At 39.2% G+C, this 24,435-nt stretch overlaps 2 protein-coding genes across 2 annotated transcripts; one reads left to right on the top strand and one right to left on the bottom strand.

Annotated features, from left to right (window-relative positions):
• On the bottom strand, window positions 3,211-6,441 carry LOC109720114. Its single transcript, XM_020246999.1, has 3 exons — window positions 5,743-6,441; window positions 4,198-5,016; window positions 3,211-3,512 (listed from the first exon to the last, which is right to left on the bottom strand). The coding sequence occupies exons 1-3, from the start codon at window positions 6,439-6,441 to the stop codon at window positions 3,429-3,431; spliced, it is 1,602 nt and encodes a 533-aa protein (XP_020102588.1). The 3' UTR covers window positions 3,211-3,428.
• On the top strand, window positions 6,991-9,763 carry LOC109720113. The gene is made up of 7 exons (XM_020246998.1): window positions 6,991-6,999; window positions 7,633-7,779; window positions 7,854-7,985; window positions 8,061-8,149; window positions 9,067-9,111; window positions 9,299-9,398; window positions 9,542-9,763. The coding sequence occupies exons 1-7, from the start codon at window positions 6,991-6,993 to the stop codon at window positions 9,761-9,763; spliced, it is 744 nt and encodes a 247-aa protein (XP_020102587.1).

The raw sequence follows: 24,435 nt of genomic DNA, 5'->3' as shown, positions 1-24,435 counted from the left end.
AAGAATATATATATAAAATAAATTTATAAGATCTTATATGTTATACTTTGTTTTAATGATTAAAATTTTACATATAAATAAATTATTTTATAATTGAGTTGGATTTTATATTTAGGTTCGGCGAAATATCAAATAATAAAAATTTATATATATGCATATATAATTATTAATTTATACATATAAATATAAAATATATGTATTCGAGTCGTTATCGAGCCGAACACGAACGAGCTGACCCCAGCTCGTATTCAGCTCGTTTATTAAACGAGCTGAAAATTTCAGCTCGTGCTCGGCTCGTTTATTAAACGAGCGATTCGATCTCGAACTCATTTCGAGTCGAATATGAATCGGCTCACGAACGGCGAGCTGGATTACCACCCTTACCCCTAATTGGGTTTTCCTTGTGAGATCTAGATATAAAATTTTTTCACTCTTGGAAAGGTTACTAATACGAGAATAGAGCGTTTTCTCTCGTCTTTTTTATGACTATCACATCATGAGTTATATGGAGAAGAATAATTTGGGCACTAGGAAACTTATTGGTGATGGCTATTACAGCTCCTTGATTCTTCTTGTGCTCCTTGGCTCTTCAATGCTCCTCTTAATAGAATGCGTACTTTTTATTAATGTGGAGTGTTAAGTTTGGTAAAAAATTAAAGATGCTCACTTGATTAGGGGGAGCTTGGAACAAAGATACAATCTTGCGTTGGTTTGGAGATGATTTGGCTAATACAATCTCGCATATGTCAAGCGACTCTCTTTACGGATGCGTCCCAAAAGATAGGAGTCACATTTTTCTAGAATGCACGAATCCTAAAGCACCGGTTGATCTTCTCTTTTTCGAGTGATTGGATCAATAGTGAAGTTTTAATCTATTGGCTGGGGCTCTCACCTGTTTTGGATGAAGGAATGTTAGTGACATTTGTGCAACGACCCGACCCGCTAACTCGTTAGGCCCAAACCATCGGTCCAAAATGTTAACCTAGTTATTATTATTAACGTATAGGTCTCATATAAACTAATCAGAATCAGTATCTCATCTGATATGGGACTATTGGGAGCGTTACAAACTCTCCCTATTTAGACCCTTACGTTCTGTCGGGTCCAAACTAGATCACCGATAGACAGATCAGGACCAGAATTACCAGACGATGTGAGATTCTAGAGGTGACTCCTACGGGTCCGTTGGTGCAGCACTTTGCCCCACATAGCACTTAGCTCTCACACTTTCAGCTGGTATTCGGCTCTGATACCAATTGCAACGATCAGCCCCGCTAGCAACAATAACTCATTGGACCCAAAGCACCGGCCCAAAATGCTTAGTCTAGTTATTATTATTAGCGTGTAGGCTTCATATAAACTGATCGAAATTATTATTCCATCCGATGTGGACCACTACTATATATTGTATGTTTATAGTATTAGTGCAGTGTAGTCTTAATAGTGCAGTGTAGTCTTATTTTAGTTGTTAGTGGGATGAAACTATATTTAAGTCCTATTTATTTTAACCTCATGGTACTCAACGAAGACCATCAACTTGCAAGAGTTGATTAAAGCTTGAATCTCTCAATTTATCTTGCAATTAAAGCTTGAATCTCTCACGAAAAAGAACAAAAAGTCGTCAGATTTTTGGCTAGTTAAGCCATTATCGGGCTTGCCAGAGTCAATTCCATCAGAAGCTACTCAAAGGGTTACAAGATCTCAATCCGTCCGTAACAAATAGGTAATCAGTTAGCCCAAGCTACTTTGTAAAATGTGAAGCAACTAGACTTCGAATTGATCAAAAAAATTATCGTACCCTAGTAATACTAGTCCCACATTAGATAGCCAAGGAGTTATGAATGAAAATATAAGAATCAAGGACTCTAGTTCTAATAACTAGGCTCTAGGCTCAAACATTTTGGATCGATAGTATGAGCCCAACGAGTTATTAGTATTAACAAATTGGATGGTTATATTTTGTATTATAGTCAATTTGTCGGCGGAAAGTGTGATATTAATTGTCACATTGTACTCAAGATCTTAGAGATTTGATGAGATCGTTAGAGGCTGAATAGAAAGAGTATTATAAATGAGATTTCTAACTAATTTTAACATTAGTGTATAGATGCATTTACACCATATCTCCAAAATCTTACATTAGAGATCTCTAATATGTATAATGTTTTCATATAAATGGGTATGAAAAACTACTACTAACCCATGGTATTGAATATGCATACTAATTGAAAATGCATGATTATTCCACTTCGATAACACCTCTTGAAACTTCTAAGTCTTGAGTTCCATGGCGACAACTTAAACATATTTAACAAAAAATTATGAAGGATTATTCAAATATTGAAATTATGAAGGATTATTGAAATATTACTGATCTAGATACAAACCGCATAAAAAGTATAGGTAGATTCCAACGACAATTCTCTAATGCAGGCTAACATAAAGCCATAAAGCAAGAGTGAAAAATCTCAAAGTAAGAAAGTAGTGTACAAGAAAAAAAAAAAATCTTAGAAAGAAAGTTTAAAAAAAAAAAGAAAAAAGAAAAAAAAAAAAAGAGCAAGAGTAAAAAACACAATTATGCTATAGCAAGAAGTCACTTAATGGAGCTTGGAGACCTCCAAACTCGAGTGCGAATAATAAATCAAAATTGGCTGCATTCTATCCGAAAAGCAAGTGAAAAACTTCTTGTGAATGAAATTAATTACTTCACTAAACTAAATTAAAAATAGGGAAAAAGTTTAAGGTCAATGAGTTATTCCAATTTAACCTGAAAGAAGACCGAAAAAAAGGTGGGCTACAAAAATTCATTCAGAATAGCTTCTTGTACATTGTTATTTATTCAACATTAGTATTAGTATTAGAAGTGAAACCTAGAAATGTACTAGATGCTTGAAAAAGCCTAGAAGTGTACGATTCACCTCATTTTACATTTTGATACGCAGATAAATAATCCAGGAAACTAACACAAATAAGAAAGTAAAAAAAAAAAGGAATAAAAACTCATTTTCAAGTTAACTTATTTCGCTGCGAACTCGTAAATTCTACCAACACGTCCAAATCTCATATAATTTACCTTGGAAAAGCAACCCAGTTTTCACAAAATGAGCAGTGATTACTATCTTGCATCCAAAGAGCATCTCAAAAGAAATTAAAAAAAAAAAATGAAGCTGAGAGAGAGGATTAAATGCCGTAGAAAAAATATTTGTTCGTACAATTAAAACAAACTAATCCTATGGGCCCTTCCAATAAATAAAAGAAATAAAAGCTCCTATGGCATCTAACCAACTCAAGAGAAAGTCTCAGAGCCATTAATAAAGAGTATTACTAGGAAAAATCAAAGGCAATACACCTAATGAAAAGAAAGCGAACTGAGGAAATGGAAAAAGAATAGGAAATAACTATTCATCTTTGATACTTAGCATTAAACTTCATTGTGCTTGGGAGTGACCAGAAAGGAAGGCATCAGTTAGAGCTCTATGGGAAACCAAAGAAGCTTTCAGCAGGTCTAGAGCCTGCAAGACAGAGAAATAAAATCCAAAGTTTACTTGAAAATCATCAGTCTTCGTAACAAAGAGATATAGTAGGAACAAGAGTTAAATTCAAAATTGCCTGATGCTTCTTCAAGTTTCAAACTCGAAGAAGGTTCAAAATACTAAAACTACCATCTACTAGAATTTTGGTTGGTTCTGAATGCAATTTTAACAGCACACTGGAAAATTGGAGAATGTGGAAAAGGACCAAACAAGAAGACAAGTGACTATTTTATCGTCCTCACATGCATACTCTCGCCAATTTTAGAAAATCCTTCACATAAATATTCTTGTTATATTATCTATGTATATACCTCGGTATTTTCATATACGCCCTCCAAAAACCTACATATAGACACTTGCAAAAGTAACTTTTCAGGAATTTCTTTTTTTTAAAGAAAAAGGTTTACCTTTCCAGATACTAAACCATCTACCCTATGAATTGGATAACTCTCCAATTTAAAATAAGGCTGTTTCTATCAGAATGAGCATTTTTTGAGGAGTATATGAAAGTTCAAAGTTTACAATGAAACATATATATATGTAAATAGCTGTGTTTGCAGAGAGAGATAAATGTAAAAGCCCATTTTCTAAACTATGTTTTTATCCATCTAAATCAACAATAGTTGCAACTGCAAAGAAGTGTTAAAAAGAAACGAAACATTACCTCTCCCGGGCCTACATTGACCTTTACCACCTCTAGATCATCGATATTTCCCTTTGAGTCCCTCACAGCATCCAAGCCGTCGATGCTACAAAACGGCATCACGCCCAAATTATCTGAGACCAAGAATCTCATCGGCCCCTTCACATACCCTCCCCCACTTTCCGCTGTTGTTAGAGGCTTCTGTGCAATTTCCTCTGATAAAATGGATCTTTTTGGATTAACAACTGTTAGAGCAACCGTTTCTGTGCATTTGTTCGATTTTGAGCAAAGATTCTTTGCTTTGTCCTGAGGATCAGATGACCCTTTTTTGCAGCAACCCTCGCACGAAATAAATGTTAACACCTGAGCTGGTGCTTCTTCAACATTCAATAAACCTTTCTCAACACTAAAATGGGGCGGGAGCTTGGGCGACATCAGTGCGGACTTGCATTCCTCCGACTTGATGCACTCATAGCAGACACTTAGTTCGTCTATGCTGTGATAAAGGTTGTCGATACATCCAATGGAACTGCTTCCAGCCAGGAGCTTTATTACCAATCCAAGCGGCAGCACCAAGAAACTGAATATAAGGTCCAAGAAGTCCTCCCCTGCTTCGGCATAAGCCACTTTATTCGTCGACTTATTCTGAAGAACTGTTATTCTTATTTCCTGTGATTTAGTGGTTGCCGCTGAGGATATTGATTTTGCAGCAGTTGGTGCTCTGAAATAATGCATTTTAGATGATACTTTTTGTTGATTAAGCATGGCCCACCAGTTACTTACAAAGACATCAGACAAAGGCGTCGTGGAGATTAGCGACTGCTTAAGTAGCTTCAAAACCTAAAATAGTAGGGTCGTGATTAGATCGCAATTCAATGCACTGTACACTAAAGTTGGATTAAAATTTGTTTCACATATCCTTACCCTATACCCTTGTTTGCAACAAAATTTGGAAAGTAACTGAAAATAATTCAAGTGAATTGGACTTGTAGTTGAATTCACCTGTTCGGGATAAAGTGGTTTATAATCAAATCAATGTTTTTCTTTTGTATGGAATAAGATCTTTACTAGGGAAAGTGATAAAAATCTTGGAGGTGGTGGCGGTGGTCGTGGTCATGGTAAGTTAAGAAGCAGATATAGCGGTGATCGGAAGTGTGGGGGTAGTGTTAGAAGTGATGGCAGCGGTGGTGGTATTGGTAGTGTTCGCCAACTGGCCCCGGGAGTGGGTGGCTTAACGGTGGAATAGTGCCGCCGAATTTAAAAATGTCATGGCGAGCTGTTTAATAAAGTGCTTAGACTAGTGATGTCGGTCACGGCAGTTCCAATGGTTAACAAATATCAACGGCAGTAGAATAGAGGTGATGACAGTAGCTGTGGTGGCGACGACAATATTAGTTCTAATCACATTATTTTTGTTTGTTGAACTACTTTTATACTTTCAAAATTCAGAATTTGATAGCCAAACCACATGTTTAATCTAAAGAACGCATTAGTGATCCAAATCTTACCATCTAACACTACATAGAATTAAGATCAGACAAGTCCAAATCAAAATCGAAGCAGTACCTCATCTCTCCCGATCTTGACGTTCTTATGGTGAAGAGCACCTGAGCTCTTGATCCCGAGCCTTTGCAGCAGCGCCAAACAATTCGATGCGCAACTCTTCATCACACGGAGATCATCTGTGACGATATACCTAACCCCCTTCCCCCTCACGAAAACCCCATCGTCGCCGTCGCCGTCGCCATCGCCCCCGCCAACTACCGTCGCCCTCTTAGACATGACGCGCCCACAAGAGCAGAGCGTGTGCGGGGCAAGGCTGTAGCTCTTGTGGTCCCCGGTGGCGCAGGTCCACTCCGGGCACACGTGGACCGATCGCCGTCGCCGATCCTGGTCTGGGTCGATCCTTAGGGCTTCGATCGCATGCTCCATGGCGGCGGGGGTGGCGGCGGAGCGGGGGGAGAGGAGCATGGAGCGGCACGCTTGGGTGCGGAAGAAGCCGGGGTCGAGGCGATCGACGCTGTGGTGGAGATTGCCAATGCAGCCGATGGGGAAGGCGGAGCTAGGGTTAGGGTTAGGGTTAGGGCTATGGTTAGGGTTGGGGCTAGGGGTAGGGCTAGGGTTAGGGTTGAGGAGGACGACGATCTTGCCTAGTGGGAGGGTGAGGAAGCTGAGGAGGGTGTCGACGAAGCACTCGTCGGTCTCCGCGTACACCACCTTGTTCGTCGTCTTGTCGATGAGGAGCTTCGCCTCGATCTTCGCCATTGTTGAACCCCCTCGAGCTCTCTCTCTCTCTCTCCCCCTCTCTCCCCTCCCTCTTCGTTCCCCCGCTTTTCGATTTATTTATGAAAGGAATTTCGGGGTGTTTGAGATTTTTGTAACTGAATCTAACAGAAAAAAAACAATAATAAAGAAATTGTAGCGAAAATATCTCGAATATATAACTAAAAATTTGAGAGATTTTGATTTGGGTTGGGGTTTCCAAAAGTGGCGTTTTTCCTTTCTCAGTGGAATTCGAATGTTCGGTTTCCTCATTTGCGCGCGTTGCCCCGCCGCCGCGTCCGGCAATCCTTGCGTGGGCTCGGTCCACCACGTCATCCTGCTGTTAGTGCACCCCAAAAGGGTGTATATTCTACGCCCGCCAATCAAATAAATGGGAGCTTTTTTCACTATTCACCTCACTTGGCTGGTAAACCCATCACATTCCCTCGAAGGGTTGGATTGTATAATCTATATATTTAGAGATAACTAGTATAGGATCCGCGGTTTGCAGCGGGTACATAATATTTTAGTCAATTAATATAGAATCTCGCTATGGTGTTTGTACAAGCACCAAACACTTTGTGCTTGTAAATTTTTTACCGTTAGATCTATACCTTTGATCATTTTTATTCGTTAGATTATACTATTCAACCAACCACCCACTCAATCTTAGGGGGCCCACATCATTCTAACCGCACATCCCTTAATCCAATGACCAAAAACTTACAAGCACCAATGACTTGGTACTTTTAAAAATATAAGAGCTCAATTCATTTGTGAGATCCCTGGTGTTTGACTGTGGAGGCTTGTCGACAGCTCTGGAGAGTGTCGGGACAAGCCCAAGTCGCGTTGGCGTCAAATAGACGTAAAACGGACTCCGTCGGACGCGAGAGCAGCCTTCAGCGAAGAATCTGCGAAATGGCAGATTTTCCTGCTTGTTGTACCGGTACAGCCATCATGGTGTACCGGTACACTATACTGATGCCGCGTAATCTGCTCTCGGGTTGCTTCCTGTACCGGTACGCAATCCCGTGTACCGGTACACCAGGGTAGGTGAGAGGGTGTTTTGGTCTTTTCTCTCCCTCGTTTGTAACGATTCCTTCCCTCTCTCTCTACATCAGTTGGAAACCGAGCAGAGGAAGAGAGAGAAGGCTTTTGTGCTTTCTTCTTTCTCTCTCTCTCTAAGCTTGGTAGAGGTGGAGCACGGTTGAGCCGGGGATTCGCCGACGTCGCGCCGCGAGCCGTTCGAGCGAGCGTTTGTTGCCGGGGCATTGCGAAGAGGCCGGGCGAGGGTGCGTCTTCGCCGTCCTGGACATCGCGCCGAGGATTGTCGCTGTTGAGGTGAGCATTTTTGGTCGCAATTGCTCCGAGTACTTCGGGTATCGTTGATTTGAGCTTAAGTGCTGTTTTCGCAGAATCTACCGTCGACTGTTAGTATTTCGGCTCGTTCTCCGCGTAGGAGCGTCGGATCGCGACGAAACTTGGTTCATTGGATTCTAGACTGCGAGAGGATTCCACGGAGCCCTCACTTGCAATTTTTGGACGAGGTTATCTTGGTCGAAACTTGGTCTCTTTCAGCTGCTGTGAACTTAGGCAGATTTGTGATGTTTTGGTCGTTTTAGCTCGGCGACCGGTCTAGGTGGTCCCTGAGGAATCCAGCAGCATCGCAGGTGGCCGAGGCTGAGTTCGCTGCCAGGAAATTGCACTTGAGGTGGGTTACATCGGTTTCGACTCCTAAGTTCATAATCGTCGACATGTATAGATCGGAATTTGGTAATCTAGTTTAGCTCAAATTCATGGGTTATGTGCTTGAATGTGAGAACTGAATTTTGAGCAGGCTTTATAATTATTTAAATTATACATGTTGGACTTGGAAATTGAATTAGGAGAAAACCTGCGATTTGGACCTGTCACCAGTTTTAACTACCTGATTTAGCTCTAGGAGCCGTTAGAAAATTGTACTGTCGCAGTTTCTTCGAGACGAGTACTCCAGGTAGTTTAGAATGTATTTACACTCGTGCTGGTTCGCCGAGTGGATTTTTACAGGGTCGTTCAGGTCGTTTCGGACTGTTGGGTGCCGTCAGAGTTGACGGTGGACCCGTATCGCCTTTTTGGCGTCAGATTGTGCCGAGGGCACGTTACCTGTTGGTTGTTAGACCAGTTTGAGTCGATTACTTGACTTTGGCTAGTTGGAGCCTGATTGAGCTCGACAGAGATACGCTGCATACTCGGTTGGGTAGCGCCCACGAGTGCCACTCCGGAGTCAGGCTTGTGCTTTTGCGTTGGTGTCGCTCATGCCAGTTGGACTTGCTCTCCACGGACCAGTTAGTGTGGATAGAGTCCGATAGTCGCAACGGGGCAGGGACGGGTGTGTTCACAGTCCCAGGGACGGGTATGTCTACAGTCCCGATTGGATTGGGTCAGATTTGACATTTCCTACAGTTGGTTAGTGTAGAGCATGATAGTATAGTGATTTGTAGCGGTTGAGTTTGTTTCCTGCTTTTCCTATTATTCTTGCTCCCTCCTGTAGACTTAGTGGGTGGACCGATGTTGTTTTGGGCGGTACCCACTGAGGACTACTTGTTTTTATAGTAGTTCTCACGCCCAGTTGTTACCCCTGTTTTGCAGAGCCACAGGTTTCGGCTACTGCGCCGTCTGCGGACCAGGATCGAGGCAAGGGCGTCGCGAGTTAGAGCCCTACCCGACGTGCTGAGCTAGAGGTGCCCCTACTGCAGGTAGATGTTTTGTTTCGAGTTTATGTACATAGTGGACCTAACTCGCCAGTGCGAGTAGCTTTGTATTTTGGATTTGGACTATGTATATGAAACTCAGCTGGTTTAGTTTCTGTTTTCTCTAGCAGCTCCCTACTACTGTTCGTAGTAGGTAAATACCTTTCTCCTATAGAGAGGCAACCAACTAGCTACGCCCCCAGCAACCGCACTAGAAACGTTGAGCTGCCGGTGCTAACAAGCTGCTTACTAGGTTAGTTTTCAGGTAGTGGCAGCTGCACTCCAACTCGTTGCCGGGGTTCCGCGATCCTCGCTTGAAGGCTCGTTTCTCCTTCGTTTAGCTTCAGCCGGAGCTTAACATGTATGTCTTCCAGGGCAACAAAGATTATCGGGCCTACTTAAGCTGGCACTGCAAGCCTCGAGGCATCCACCGGCCCACCCCGGGCGGAGAGCTGGTCAGCTGGGTGCAGTGTGAGGCCAAGCGTAAGTTTCTGGGCACCTTGTACAAGTTCATTCAGCCATACATTACGAGCAGCCCTATCGTTCTACCAGATGTTATGAAGGATTTCTCCCTTATCATGAACATGAGGCGGTGATACAACTATCGCTCGAGCGCCAACTCGAGCTTGGTGAGGCTGGGAAAGGCGGTTACCATCTCGACCTAAAATCCCCGGTACGCCGCCGACATCGCCGGCGCCGGAACTCCCCATAAAAGCAGCATCCTAAGGTGCTTGCACACGCGCCTTAAATATTCCATAAGTATTTGCCACCCCTTCAACATGTGGCCTTACGTCGAGAGCCTCTCATCCTACTTCGCGAGCAACCTCTTCAGCTCGTCTCGTAACCGGTTATTCGCGAAGAGCCGTAGATGATCGCAGTGCCTAGGGGTGCTGTGAAGGATGCGCTGTTTTCTATTTCTATAATCTGTGTTGCGTTTTATCTAAATTGGTTTTTTCACGAAGATTAGTTGGTATCGACGTAGCTTAAAACATGTTATGAACGTTAAGTTCAAAACTTGAGTCGACTATATACTTCTTTATTTACGAGTATATGTAGAATTTGTTGTTCCAGTACGTAAATAACATACTAAAGCAGCTTAATCGTTTACTTTGACCTCTACGTATTACAAGATTACAAGTATCCCATGGGATTAACGGCTTATAATTATTCGTGCCTTTCTTTTCCGTTGACTCTGGTGTAGAGTGGAGTGAGCCCTAGACAGCCGGCTTCTTGTGGCTCGAGTAGCTGTGTAATTCGGACATTAGCCCTTCTCATACGTGCATTTGGCTTATGTTGGGAAGCACTGGGAATTTCTTGGCTAGGGTTTCGCCGCGCTTCCCGTTTCCGGGCGCCCAGTATTTGTACTTCCGGTGAAAGCCGTGGGAGAGCTTGCCTATGAGGAGGTAAAACCCGTGGTAGCTGCGTGCGGTTTTGTCGAGGAGCAGCGAGTAGCTTACCTAGTTTACGCCCCCAAACTACTTTAAGACGTCCGAGTACGTCAGGGGCAGCGTCGAACGCCGCATGCACCACGCGCCCTTCTTCTCTAGCCAGACGCTCCACATCTTGGCCGAGTCCACCGGCGAATCGCTATCCGGCTAGCGGTTTGGCCAGTACTTATACTGGTTTTAGCTATGCTTAAAGTACTCTAACTACCTGGTTAGAAAAGCCCCTCTGCTGCCCTTTATTAGTCGAAGTAGTAGTCTAAACGAGAAGTTATACCCGAAGTAGAGTGAGGTGTATAAACTACTAGAATATATGGAAATCTTAGTTAACGTTAACTAACTCTTTTGGGGATTATGGTTAGAGGAGATTCTTACCGTTTCTACTCTGAAACTGTGGTTTTTCTCATTAGTGGCTCAGGGTTTAGCGTTTTGGGTTTAGGTTAAAGGGGACCTTAAATCCAACCCCTAAAATTTTTGGTTGGTTTCTTCTAACTTTGTTTGGGATTGTTATGCCTTTGAGGTGTTTTTACTTGTTTCTAGCCTAAAACTGCAGGTTTCTCACTAGTGGCTTAGGTTTTAGTGTTTTGGGTTTAGATCAAAGAGGACTTTTGGTTATTTTTTTAGGTTTTTAACATGTTTTAGCTTTAGGGGACGCTACCTGTCTCTCTCTCTTGTTTTGCTTTAACTTGACTTCTTCTTAGGGGGTTAGAGATGGAGGGGAAAGGTTAGCTGTCGCGGTTTAGGGCCTTTTGAGGTTAGCTTTAGCTGCGCCTTTAACCGGTTTAACTCATCCTTTTCCCCCCGCTTTTCACCCCCTAAAATATGATTGTGTCGGGGGATAGCTAGCGGGTTTGGGATCTGCTCTTTTGCGCAATTCATTAGCTTGCTAGCTGCTTGGAAAGCTAGCTGTGGAGAGAGAGAGGGGGGAGGGAGAGAAATCTCTCTCTCTCTCCTCTCTCTTTCTTCTCTCTCTCTCTCTCTCTCTCTCTCTCTTTGCCAGCGCTTCCCGCTTTTCACTGGGAGTTTACACTGGTTCTCGATTAATAAAATACACCCGGGTAGTTTGGTTGGTTGCCAACAAATACATATCTAGGCACTCAAAGATTTATTAAAGTGGGGTCAGGGGTCAAAAGCAAAAAGAGTCTACTCAGGAATAATTTTTTTTTTTTTTTTTTAGAAGAACTCGTGTAAAATGTGTAAGATTACTGTAAAACAATATTAAAACAATCTAAAAAAAAATCGACCATATAATAGAAGTATTTGAAACGTACATATCGTTTTCGTTTTAGCGTGGTTTATTTTTTTATAATTTCGATAATCGTCTTTTAAGACTAGTCTTCATTTTGTATTCTAAGTTCTAGAATAAACTTTTCTATTTGTAAATCTATAAAGAGATTTTAATAGATTTTATGTCTCTAAGACTAAATTAAAAAACATTTTAATTTTGATAATGATCTTTTAAGTCTGAAATACAATGATGTATCTACGAATTCTTTCGAAGAGATGCTTTTTTTTTTTTAATTTTGAACTTTAGTATAAATTTGAAGTTAAACGGGAAATATACCAAATTGTATTAAAATAAAACAGTGAAATACCAAATTTTTCAATATTAATTAAACAATATATTAAAAAAAAGAAAGTAGTAGTCTTCAAGTCACATTTTTTCATATTATCTCACTATGAAAAAATGTTTGGTGTTCTGACATATTATAGTACTAGATTTACGTTTGGTATAAATTTGAAGTTAAACGAGAGATACACCAAATCGTATAAAAATAAGATAGTGTTACACCAAATTTTACGGTATGAATTGATAATATATTAAAATAAAAATAAAATGATAAACTAGAGCGACGTTTTTACCATCATTTTATTATGTAGAATGTTTGGTGTCTCGTTATTATATTATTAAAATAGTAGAATGTTAGACATAAAGTAATGATGATCACATTTCTGGGCGCGCTACGTCGTCTATCAATTATCTTCGTTTCAAATTTTTAAAATTATTTTAAATGTAAATGTCAAATAATTATATATCTTTAAATATGGTATAATTCATGTTGGTTAAACGTACTGATTTCAGTGTACAATTCGTCCTCGAGGGCGCGCCTAGCTAAGTCGCCCGTGAATATACCCGGCATCGAGCTAAAGTGCTCCGCTATGAAGAGCTTCCTCTGTTACAAGAAGTCTCCGAGAAGAAGAAGAAGAAGAAGAAGAAGAAGGAGGAGTAGTAGAAGCAATTGTGTTATTCTCTTTCTCTCTCTACTCACACCTCACCCTCTAATCTGCTACTACAAAAAAAAATACCACGTATGTTTTTTCAATGTTTTCTCTCCCCATTCTCTAATTACCTCCTCCCCTCACCTAATTTTAATGTTTCGAGTGAGTAATTATCTTATAATTATACCACGTACATTAATTTACAACGTGGATCGTACATTAATCTCATCGTCGCTCCACTTCCCAAGCCGCAACTCTTCTCTTTTTCCACCAAACTAAATTTCAACCTAAATTTCAACGTATATTAATTTACAACGTGTAACGTAATTAATCTCTTCATCGCTCCACTTCTCAACACCAAACTAAATTTCAACCCAATACTCTTACTTCCTATTATACGGTGCACCGTTCTTTATAACACCGAAGTATATCTAAATATCTAAATATCTACATTATATATATATATATATATATATATATCTCTCTCTCTCTCTCTCTCTCTCTCTCTCTCAACTCGATCTTATGACAGCTATAGTTAGCCCGAGGCAACGGTGGGTAAACAAAAGCTACTACCTCGGAGGTTTAGCTACTAGCCGTAGCAACTTATACTAGATATAGTGAACTTCATAGATTTTTAGTTTAAAGTATAAAAAGGTTATAATAAGAGAACAGGTAATTCAACCGCATTTTTACTTGCCGACTTTTACTTATAGGGGATTTTTCACTATTATGCTTAAAACATTAGTTCTAGCCCTCATATCTAGAATAAGATTTATCAAATTTCTTAAAAGATTGGTTTTAAGTTAACTAAATCTATCGAAATGTGGCAATTTGCTCTTTTATGGAGTATAGATGGTAATTTTAACGTTTAAAACTTTGAGAAACTAGTAATCCAGTTACTATAGCTTTTCTAAACTTTAAACTAAAGATTTATGAAGTTCACCATATCTAGTACAAGTTGCCACGGCTAGCAGCTAAATTTCCGAGGTGGTAGCTTTTGTTTACCCACCGTTGCCTCGGCCAAACGATGGCTATCGTAAGGTCGAGTTGATATATATATATATATATATATATAATTTTAAATGGAATTTTTTACTCACCAATATTCTAAACCAAAAGGATCTTAAAAATGTTTTTAAATCCCTAGATTTATATTTAAAAGGAAACTTTAGATTTATCTTTTACCCCCGGATATTAATCACCCACACTTACACACCCACAATATTACCACACTCTAAATCATCTCCCCCCCTTAAAAAAGGTCGTAGTTTCACACACACACCCCGGGTGTGTGCGGCGCACACCACAATCAAATTGCCGAGAATTCAAACTAATAAAAACTGGCAACCTTGCAAAGTATTAGGCACATGGTCCAGATGGTGCAGTGGTACTTGGCCTGTTCAATTTTAAACCCAAAAATTCCCGGAAAAAACGAAACGAAAACTTAAGCTAAACATAAATGCGTGCGTTAATACTTGTTCGATTTTTTAAGATTCATGTTGAAGATTCTTATATCAACAACGTATAGATTGATTAATCCTGTGTACTAAGAAGCAAAAAGCTATTTTAATATTTTATATATAGAGTCGGTTGATTAATATTATACATTTTATATAATAATGTACGTTTTTTTTATTTCATAGGAATTAACATGAAAGAGCAGCGTATTTATCATTAAAAAACATTAAAATTTACCTCGAAAATACGTATAGATTACATATTAAAAATGCCATATGTGCCAACATTCTTTGCTTTACCGGAGACTTTTCTCATAAACTCAGCTATATCATGTGGTCCAGGTCCGTTATCAAATTAAAAAAAACAAAAACAACCTCACCAGAGATATATAGACAACCTCAACCCATGAATTAAAACAAAACACAAACTTTAATCTACCTACACTCGACAATTAATTCATCCCACCCAAGTTGCCGATATATATACGGAGAGGGTTGGTTACTCCGTAACGGTTGACCTATTATTCTTCGTTATGTTCAATCCAAAACCCGAGGTGGGTTTATTTTATTTTATTTTATTTTATTTTATTTTTAATCCTATTTAGTGTGAAACCAGGAGTTTGACGTTCAAACCATTGTTAAACCATGAATTTGAAATTAAACAACATTAAAGACTGAGTTCGAAAGACTTAATAATATTAATTTAGCATGTTAGGTTAAATCACTCAATTTATAACTGTTTAACTATTCCTAATTAAAATATGTCTAGCGATGTTTATATCATTTAACGTTTATATAGGGATGTGTTAAGTTGAAAGTATACAACAGGGATGTTTCAAGATTATAAAAGTTTATATAAAGAGACTAAACAATTACAATATCTTGATAAATATAAAATTCACTTTACAGTTAAAACGGTAGTTTATATAGAGAAGTTTTTAGTATTATCATATTATATTCTCTCCGTTTTTACAGTTCAATAGAATATTTGATTAGTCTCAATTAATAAATTGGATACCAATTGATTTCAAAAGATTGCCTAAGATTGCTATCCTTGTATAAACTTTTATAATCTTGAAAATTTCCATATTGTATACTTTTAATTTAAAACATCCCTATATAAACATTAAGCGATACAAACATTTCTGGACATACTTTAATTGGGTTAACTATTACATATTCTCTACACTTTCATAATAGGTACTACATTATTTTTAATTCTATAACGTACTGAAGACATAATTTTATTAAACAGTTATAAATCAGTTGATTTAGCCTAACACTCTAAATTAACATTATTAAATTTTTAAAGCTCGATTTTTAATATTATATAATTTAAAATTCTTGGTTTCATATGACAAGCTAGTTGATAAATAATGACAAAATTTTAAACATATAACATAAATTACCTGTCAATTAAATGCATAGACGTACCCCACCGAGAGTTACATACCGTTGTATATAAAATATATAAAAAATTATAAAAAATTTATTATATGAATTTTATTCTATGAATTTAGTTCATTCTATTATTCGAAGCTCCTTAATAGAGGATACGAATTTTGCACCTAAATAACCAAATTTGATATTATCTCATAAGTGTATACCAACATTATTGAATATTATTATACGCTTATTATTTTAATATTTTTAAATATCACCTATATATCTCGTAACGGGTTAGAAACTAAAAGTAAAAAAAAAAGAATAAAATGATCGTTACTTTAGCTCTCCACGTGTTACTTTTAAATCGACGAATTCTTCGTGGACTTTCTCTATATATAGTGATTTTTATATATATATTTAATTTTTAATCTTTTTTTTAAAAAAAAAACTCTCTGTCTATCGTACAATGGTTGAAGCAAATAAAGTAAATCTTTATTTGAATCGACTTTTACACTTAGTTGATCCTAAGCTTGAACCCAGAGCCGATGGTTGGTAGTTCAGGAAACAGCGAACGAAATCCCTGCCAGCCATTAATCTTTTTTTTAATTTTTTTATTTCCGTTGTACTTTCTCTCGAAAGAAATAAAGACTAAGAAGAAAACAGTTTGAGTGATAATTAAGGGTGTCTTAATAATGTGATATCTCCTATTTTTATTTTACCGATACAATAAGTTGTAACAAGTTATTGATAAATAAAGATTGTATAATTCGATATATATAGTCTTTTGGTATAGAAATATTAAATACGAGTTGTGAATGGCATGCATTGTGAAGCTGAGATCTGAAAAATTATCCAAGTTCTGCGCTGTATTTTTGCGATCCTAAAAAAAAAAAAAAAAAACTCTTTCTCCATCGTTTGATAGATACAGTAAGTAATTCATTTTACTTGATTTGCATATTACACCTTCGTCAATCCCGGAGGCTTTATTTTGCGATCCTTTAACTGTTGTATATAAATAAAATGATAACATAAGTTAGTAGGAAACAACTTCACAATAGTTCACTGGCTGGTTCATCTTCACGTGTAGTTAAGGTATGTATCAGATGTACCAAAGGAAAAACTGATTCAGAACCAGTTATATGAGATAATAACGATACACTGGATAAGTTTTTAGAGAAAATAACTGAACTAAAACATTATTAATAATAATATACCAAGAACCTGGGTATGAGAAATTGAATAGATAAACCGATAATACCTTCATATCCGGAAACTAAACACTGTAATAAATAAACATACGAGAAATTTAGAGAAAATACCTTCAACCCATTACTTTCCATAACGTTGAAAAGTAGTTGTTCTTATGTTTCTTAGTTAAACACCAACCTCCGAGAAATGTTGTGAGGCCGAGATGATTGTTATTATTGAGCACTCTAAGATTTAATAACTGAATTCACAAATTTGAATTAATAATCATAATTTTAAATTTCAATTAAAGTATATCCAGGGATGTTTATATCAAATAACGTTTATATAGGGATGACAGTGCGGGGCCTAATGTGAAAGGGGCCCGTGCGGCTGTTTAGGCGGCATATGTTTCCTTAAAGGGGACATATGCTTCGCTATCGACATGGACATTTAGTTTGTGNCCCCGCCACACGCGCCCGCCTGCCCGTACCCCGCGCTCGCGCTCGCCCCCGCCCGCACCTCCGTTCACCGCCACCTATCCCAAAACCGAGGATTCATATATACTATAGATTTAAATATGCCACTAAAACTTTCTAAAATATCTAATTTATTATTATTTTTGGTTTCAAATATATCCATAGTATAGTTCTCCGTTATTCAAAAATATGTCCATTGTTAGGTTTCTTTTGGAATTGCAGGGAGAGTGCGTTAAGTGTCGTGAGAAACGACGATAAAAAAATACATTGTTTATTTCCGTACGTAATATTGTGTTTCACATATTATGATTAATCGGTTACGATATTTTCTGTGGTCCCATCGGAAAACGCAGAAGCATATCCCTATATATTTTTTCTCAACTCTATTCTATCTAATAGCGTTAGATGGATCTCAATACCAAACTAAGCCTTAGTAGCCGTTAAGTTATCTAAAATTAAATCAAGATTAAATTTCTATCTAAGTTAAAAAATCAAAATCCCTCTTGTGTAAAGGAAAATAAGTAAACCCAGTGATGATACAATTAATGGTATATTTGAAAAAATAAAAAATCAAAATACTTGTTCTGCCTCTATGTTAAGGGCAAATAAGAAAAGAAAGTGATGGTATAAGGGTATATATAAAATGGCAAAATAGTAATTTCACAAAAATAACAATTATTGCTAATAGTTTATCAATAGAATTTAACTCTTGAAATAATTTGGAATGTTATTAAGAAAGTATAAAAAACATAAACAACTAAGCTATTACAAGTATTCTGTGCAGTTGCATTTTTATATCACATTTTCTTTTACATTTGACTTCCAAATACAATCAAGTTATTACATAACTTATTTACAAGTTTTAGTACATATTGTTCTTTCATTCCCCTCTACCCCTAGGCTATGCCGACTCAGGATATCGCTATCTCTGGTCTTTGGGGTAGGGCGCTATCTACGGAGCTACGCCCTTACCTCGCGCCACCGCACCGCTCACATGCGAACCTGCAACACCTTAAAACAATATGGGGTGAGAACCAACTCCATAGTTTCCAGTGGGTACGGCCACCCACGGAAAAAGCTCAACCAGTAGGTCCAAGAAGGCACTGCAATCATGTTAGTCCAAAAATATCTACAGATATATATATATATCATCATGTAATTATACAACTAACAGATAACATGCCTCGCAATATGCAATATGAATATATGCAATCAACTAGTAGATCTATTGATTCTACGTTCAACTTGCTAACTTTAGCTCATGTCATTCAATTCTAAGGTTTCTACTACCTTAGGTTCTCAACTCAAGTCCAACTTGCTTCTAAGATCTCTATTATTTTAGTTCTTGCCTCTATCACTAGCTTTCAAGGTTTTTGCTACCTCTACCAAGCTATCCACCCGACTCGGTCTCGAGTCAATCATCCGCGGACTACCGCGCACTGGCTGCACCTCAGCCTGGCTGTCGTCACAGCCCACCGCACTACTTGACTTAGCCATATGGCGGCGAACGCATCGCCCTTACCAAGCAATGACTCAAGTCATGACTTAGGCATCTGGCGACAAACTCATCGTATCTCACCCAACAATAGTTCAGGTCACGTGTAATATACCGAGAATTCGAAAAATAAATATTGAACTTTAATCAAATTAACCAAAGTGCGAGCATGGAACACTTCGGAAAGTCCGAAGGTGTTAAAATGATCAAAAGTGCATTGTGGGAGGTTTTCGAGAGCTAAAGAATCAAAAATCTGCAAACTGCAATTTTTGGGCTCTCGGGGACCAGTCCCTGGAGGAAGAGACCGGTCCCCGAACGCGTGGAAATTGAGAAGGCCGAAAAATCGACTAAGTCCTAGAAAACCAGCTCTCGGGAACTGGTCCCTGCGAGGATAGACTGGTCCCCGAGAGACCGGTCTCCCTGGGAGAGTCCAGTTGCCTCGTGCGAAAGCCCCCGCTGAGCTGCGGGAGAGCTCTCTGGGACCGGTCCCAAGTCGGGGAGACCGGTCCCCAAACACGAAATCTGCCCAGTTCAGGCAGTGTAATAAGATAAAAGCTGAGGGGCTTATTTGCATTTATGCAATATATGGGTTATGTTTAGGGGGTTATGAGGTGTTTTCTCTTATTCTCTCCCTCACACTCCCTCTCTTCTCTCTTTCTCTCTCTAGAAGACAAGAAGAAGAAGAAGAAGACAAAGAAAAGAAAGAAATGAAAGGAAAAGAAGAAGAAGAAGGTGGAGAAGAAGAAGAAGGAGTGAAGAAACTCCCTCTCCCTCATCTCTAGCTTGTAGGAGGGAAAGCTTTGAGGTAAGCTTTAATCCCTTTTATGGTGAAACCCTAAAATGAGAACCAGGAGACCTAGAAATGGTTTTAATAGAACCTTTTGTGTATTTGAAGCTTTCTTTTGCTTCTTTAAGAGATCAAAACCATGGTTTGGGTATATGTGATGAAGCTTAGAGGTGAGCTTCACCCCTCTCATGGTAGAATTCAAACTAGGGTTTGGATTGAGCTAAGGATGGTTTTTATGGAGTCTCTAGAGTAGATTGAAGCTTTTTTTGCTTCCTAATGAGATCAAATCCTAGGTTTTGATGTGGGTTGAGCTAGGGCACTCAAATTAGGGCTTTTGCTTGTAAAGGCTCTAAAATGAAATTGACCCTCTAGAAACCTAATTGGGGGTATTTCCAATGTGTTGGTGCGCTCGGAATGACGTTACGAAAAGCCTATGTAAAGATATGAGCAAAATGGCCTAATAGGGCTTCGTTTTGCCACAGGTCGCAAACGAAGAGGCTAAAAATCCCAAGAAAATTATTGTAGCATCCTCGTACGCCTACGAGGTGGGTGGTGCTATCCAAACTTGTTGGAATTCCTTCTATGCCTAATGTGTCATTCAATTGAGCATATGTTTATATGTTGTATGCATTATAGGGTAGATGTGATGTTATATATGTGAATGTTGCATGATGTGAGTACACGTGCTATTAATTTGAAATGTTTGAGAACCTATTTAACCCTATATGTATGCATGAGATATAATGTGAGCACCCAATGAGATGAAAGAACAAAATGACACAATAAAACATAGATCGAGCGGCATTCGATAACGTAAAGTGAAGTGACACTAGAGTTAGTGTGTGTGGCATCAAAGAGAAATGCGACGCAAAGAACAATAATAATGACTAGAGACAAGTAAAGAAAATGAAAGTGGCATAAAGAACGAGTAAAGTTAAAGAACAATGATTGCTAGAGTTAGCAAAATAAAGTGATGAAAAGAACACTAGAGTTAGTGTAAAGACAATGATTGAATTATATATCCTTAGAGTTAAGGATCGATCATACTTGCTATGAGTTCCGTGCTCGAGGGCGGTCGCTCCCCCTCGAGCAATGCGCTCCGGAGTTTTGCATCACAGGTTGGAGTAAACCTGAGGACGGTCTTAGCGGGAGGCAGCTGAGGGCCCGCGATGATGGACTTAATGTGGGCAAGTTAATGTGGCGAAACCCCCGGGTTAGCCGTGAGATTAAAGAACAAGAACAAGAACAAGGATTAAAGAATAAAGAGTAAAGAATAAAAAACTTGCATACTTGCATGATTTACGTTGAGCATATTTTTTACTTTATTGTTCAGGCATATTAGCATCATGATTATAGTTTAGTTACTATTCGGCTTATCCTTTCTATTATGCCTGAGTTAGTCCTAGTAGGAAAGTCGGTGAGATTGGGGCCCAACCCACTGGGAACTTTGTTGTAGTTCTCACCCCACTATTCCACAGAGCCGGGACCGAGCGAACCGGCGAGCGACCGCGGTAAAGGTATCGCACCCTAGACAGTGGCCACCCTAGTCGGGCTTTACATTTTGTTAGTAGTATACCCTTTTATCATCTTTTGTATTTGATGATTTAAGATGTCGATGTGTAAAGCAAAGAAAGAAAAGATTGTAAAGTTTATTTTGAGGCAATGTGATGTAAAAAGAAATGATGCAAGTGATGTAATGAAATGTAAAAAATCATGAATATGAAGGATAAATGCAATGTATGTGATCAAAAGAGAATCATAGTACTTGTGTAGATGTTTAGTTCTTTTCTTTCACTCATAGCTATTGCTTACCCTTGTGTAAGCCGTTTGTGTATGTTTCCGCTAGTGCTTTTCTCTACTTGAAAATGTACAAGTGATGAGCCTTGGGCAGATAGGGGAAACTCTCTCCGTTCGGCGTCTGTTTGACGTGCTCGGGCCGGCCCAAATTGGTATCGGTCCCGGGGCGTGACATCACGACTCAGCTATCTGGCGGCGCACGCATCGTCCTTACCGAGCAATGATTCAAGTCAATCCAGGCGGTATCATCCAATAAGCTAAATGGGCGAGGAGAACCACACATACCCATTTCAAGCTTATACTCATGGCATCCCGGGCGAGAAGAACCACACATAGCCGTTGTATCACTGCCAGGCGAGGAGAACCGCACATACCTGTAGTTATGATTCGCTTGCCATCTCTTGTATCCTGCTACAAGTTTCCACCGCTTTTTTTGCGGCCACATCACTAGAAATTCCGGAATCCACTTCACATAACTCAAGAGTTGGTCTCAAACCCTATAGTATCGACCTATTTAGGTCCGGTGTCCTTTCCTCCCTAGGTCCGACTGACTCTAGGTTCAATGCCTTATCACATAACCTAGGTTCACTTAACTCTAGGTTTAATCCACAACCTATGTTCTTTGACACTAGGTTCGATGCCACTCACCTAGATCTTGACTCTAGGTTCACTTGTTCAACCTATATTTACTAACACTAGGTTCAATGTCATTCATGTTCAACCTATGTTTAACAACACTAGGTTAGATGCCACTCACCTAGATCTTAACTCTAGATTCACTTGTTCAACCTATGTTTACTAACACTAGGTTCAATGCCACTCGGCCTACCTGACATCCTAGCTAGTTGTCCAGTCGAGTATTTCATAGTTCTCATGTTTCTATTTCCAATGTCGAGTTCTCTACTCACTCTAGAGTTATCGATCTAGTTTACATGCATATATATAATCATGCATTCATCTCAATGCCAACATGCATTCTTTAATAGTCACTATGTTATTATGCTTCTCCTAGCATCATGCAATTAGCTAGCATTTCTATAACATGCTCATCATGCATTCTATAGTAGTCATTGCATAGCAATTATCTCAAGCATTCACTTATCCTTTACTTAATGTCATCAACATGCATTCTTTTAGTGTTAACTACATGCATCATCTAGCATTTATATGCATCAACATGAATTCACATTTCTCTTAGACATAGAGGCGACCTAGTCGCTTCGGTGAGCACAACCCACCTCGATTCGCTCTCCGATTGCTTGTCGACACTTGCAATTGGCCTCCCGCGGCACCCGTATCCGGTTCAGCCCGATCTTGCAATCGCACTCCAATCGTGAGCCGAATCGCGGCCCTAGAAATTATAGGTCTACAGCTTGATGCCGCGATGCCACAAATCCGTTTTCATGATTTTAGGACGTCGCCTCGGCCCTCCAGGCGGAAACGAAGCTAAATCGTCTGTTTCTTCAATATCTTTGCGTAGGCTCGACGAATTGCCGAACTGACTTAGCCAACGCGTTCGTATACCTAGCAATTAGGTTTACATAGGGTCAATTGAGATCAAACCCTACTATATAGAAAAATCTCATTTTTGGAGCCCTAGATGCTACTATGCAAGAATTCACCATTCAACCTCATGATTCATGCATTTACCATCTATTTAGCATCCTAGAGTTCTACTAAATCTATTCCTAGAGCATATAAGGCTAACTCTAAGAATGCACCATGAGAGGAGCTCAAACTTACCGCAATAAGCTTTTCCTCTCCAAGCTAAGGAAGAAGAAAATGAAGAAGATGATGGGGCTTCATTTCTTTGCTCCAATCTTCACCAAATCCCAAAGTATGGGCAAAAGATCTTGAGAGATGAGGGAGAGATTTAGAGAGAGGAGAGAGCCTCTCTCTCTACATTTGTGTGTGGGTGGGTGTGTGTTAAGAGGGAAGAAGAAGAAGCTCATTACATAAGCCAACTTCCCTTTAATTACAAGACTGCCATCAGCCCAAACTGGGCATTTTCGGGTCTCGGGGACCTATCCTTGGCTTGAGGGACTGGACCCCGTAGGTCCAGAATTTCAGCATTTTCCAAACTTAGCCAAAATTTCAGCTTTCTTCCGTTTTCGCTCGTTTTTTGTCGTTAGGCCTTCGATTCATTTCAAATCGAACCGAGACTCTCCAAACATGTTTTCGAGCGTATTTTCATCATTTTTTCATCCACGCTAATGCCGAATTTAGTTCATAGTCCAACATAGCCTTTCGGGTCCCGTTTTTGCGACTACGCGCACCGAAACGCCCGAATGCTCCCGAACTTCACCAAACTTCACCGGAACCATTCAAATGGCTTTCCAACCAAATGTACACCGTAACTTCATAATTTTAGAAGTCTGGTACCTTATAATGGTTTTCACATTCATCTGCTCAGGCTCTAAATCCATGACCACTGCAATCACTAAAATAATTCGAAAAGTGATACAGTGAACTGCCCATGAGATGATCACATCAAAATTGCTTCTCAATTTTTGAGCATATCCCTTCAGCACCAATGTCACCTTAAACCTCTTTATTCTTATCCATATCCTTTTTCATCTTGAACACCCACCGACGTCCAATCATGTTCCTTTAATTTCTTCAGCGAATCAATAAACTCCCATATCTTGTTTTACCGAAGTGATTCTATTTCCTCCTCTATCACGCATTGCCACTTTTTGGCATTGGTTAACTCACAAACCTCCTTATACGAAGTCGGCATATTTTCCTTCGCCAAAATAACATATGCACTAACATGGTTAGAAGAAGGAATTAAGTAATATAGTTATTATCCCTCGTAGATGGTCTAATGATCCTCCTGGGACGTTCGAAATCTGCTAATGGCTCATCCGGTGAATTTGCATCTTCAAATGAATTGGCATCATCATCAGCCACATCGTCATTTAGTTATACTTTCTGAACTTGCACTTCGTTGTGTGCTTCAAAGAGCTCAATTAGAATCATAGTATCATCATCTTGCTTTTTGATGCCTTGAAAGGATC

This window comes from Ananas comosus, linkage group 14 (assembly GCF_001540865.1).
Source record: "Ananas comosus cultivar F153 linkage group 14, ASM154086v1, whole genome shotgun sequence".
In the NCBI taxonomy this organism is placed as follows: domain Eukaryota; kingdom Viridiplantae; phylum Streptophyta; class Magnoliopsida; order Poales; family Bromeliaceae; genus Ananas; species Ananas comosus.
Note: the sequence above shows the minus strand (reverse complement) of the source record. Positions and strands in the feature narration are given on the sequence as shown.

Excerpts from the sequence above, each read along its gene's own strand:
- LOC109720113 (XM_020246998.1), top strand. Across the intron at positions 7,780-7,853 it reads CGAGGATTGTCGCTGTTGAG|AATCTACCGTCGACTGTTAG; the intron begins GTGAGCATTTTT and ends CTGTTTTCGCAG. Across the intron at positions 7,986-8,060 it reads ACTTGCAATTTTTGGACGAG|CTCGGCGACCGGTCTAGGTG; the intron begins GTTATCTTGGTC and ends TGGTCGTTTTAG.
- LOC109720114 (XM_020246999.1), bottom strand. The coding sequence starts at position 6,441 with ATGGCGAAGATCGAGGCGAAGCTCCTCATCGACAAGACGACGAACAAG. Across the intron at positions 5,017-5,742 it reads TCAAGATCGGGAGAGATGAG|GTTTTGAAGCTACTTAAGCA; the intron begins GTACTGCTTCGA and ends CTACTATTTTAG. Across the intron at positions 3,513-4,197 it reads TCAATGTAGGCCCGGGAGAG|GCTCTAGACCTGCTGAAAGC; the intron begins GTAATGTTTCGT and ends TCTGTCTTGCAG.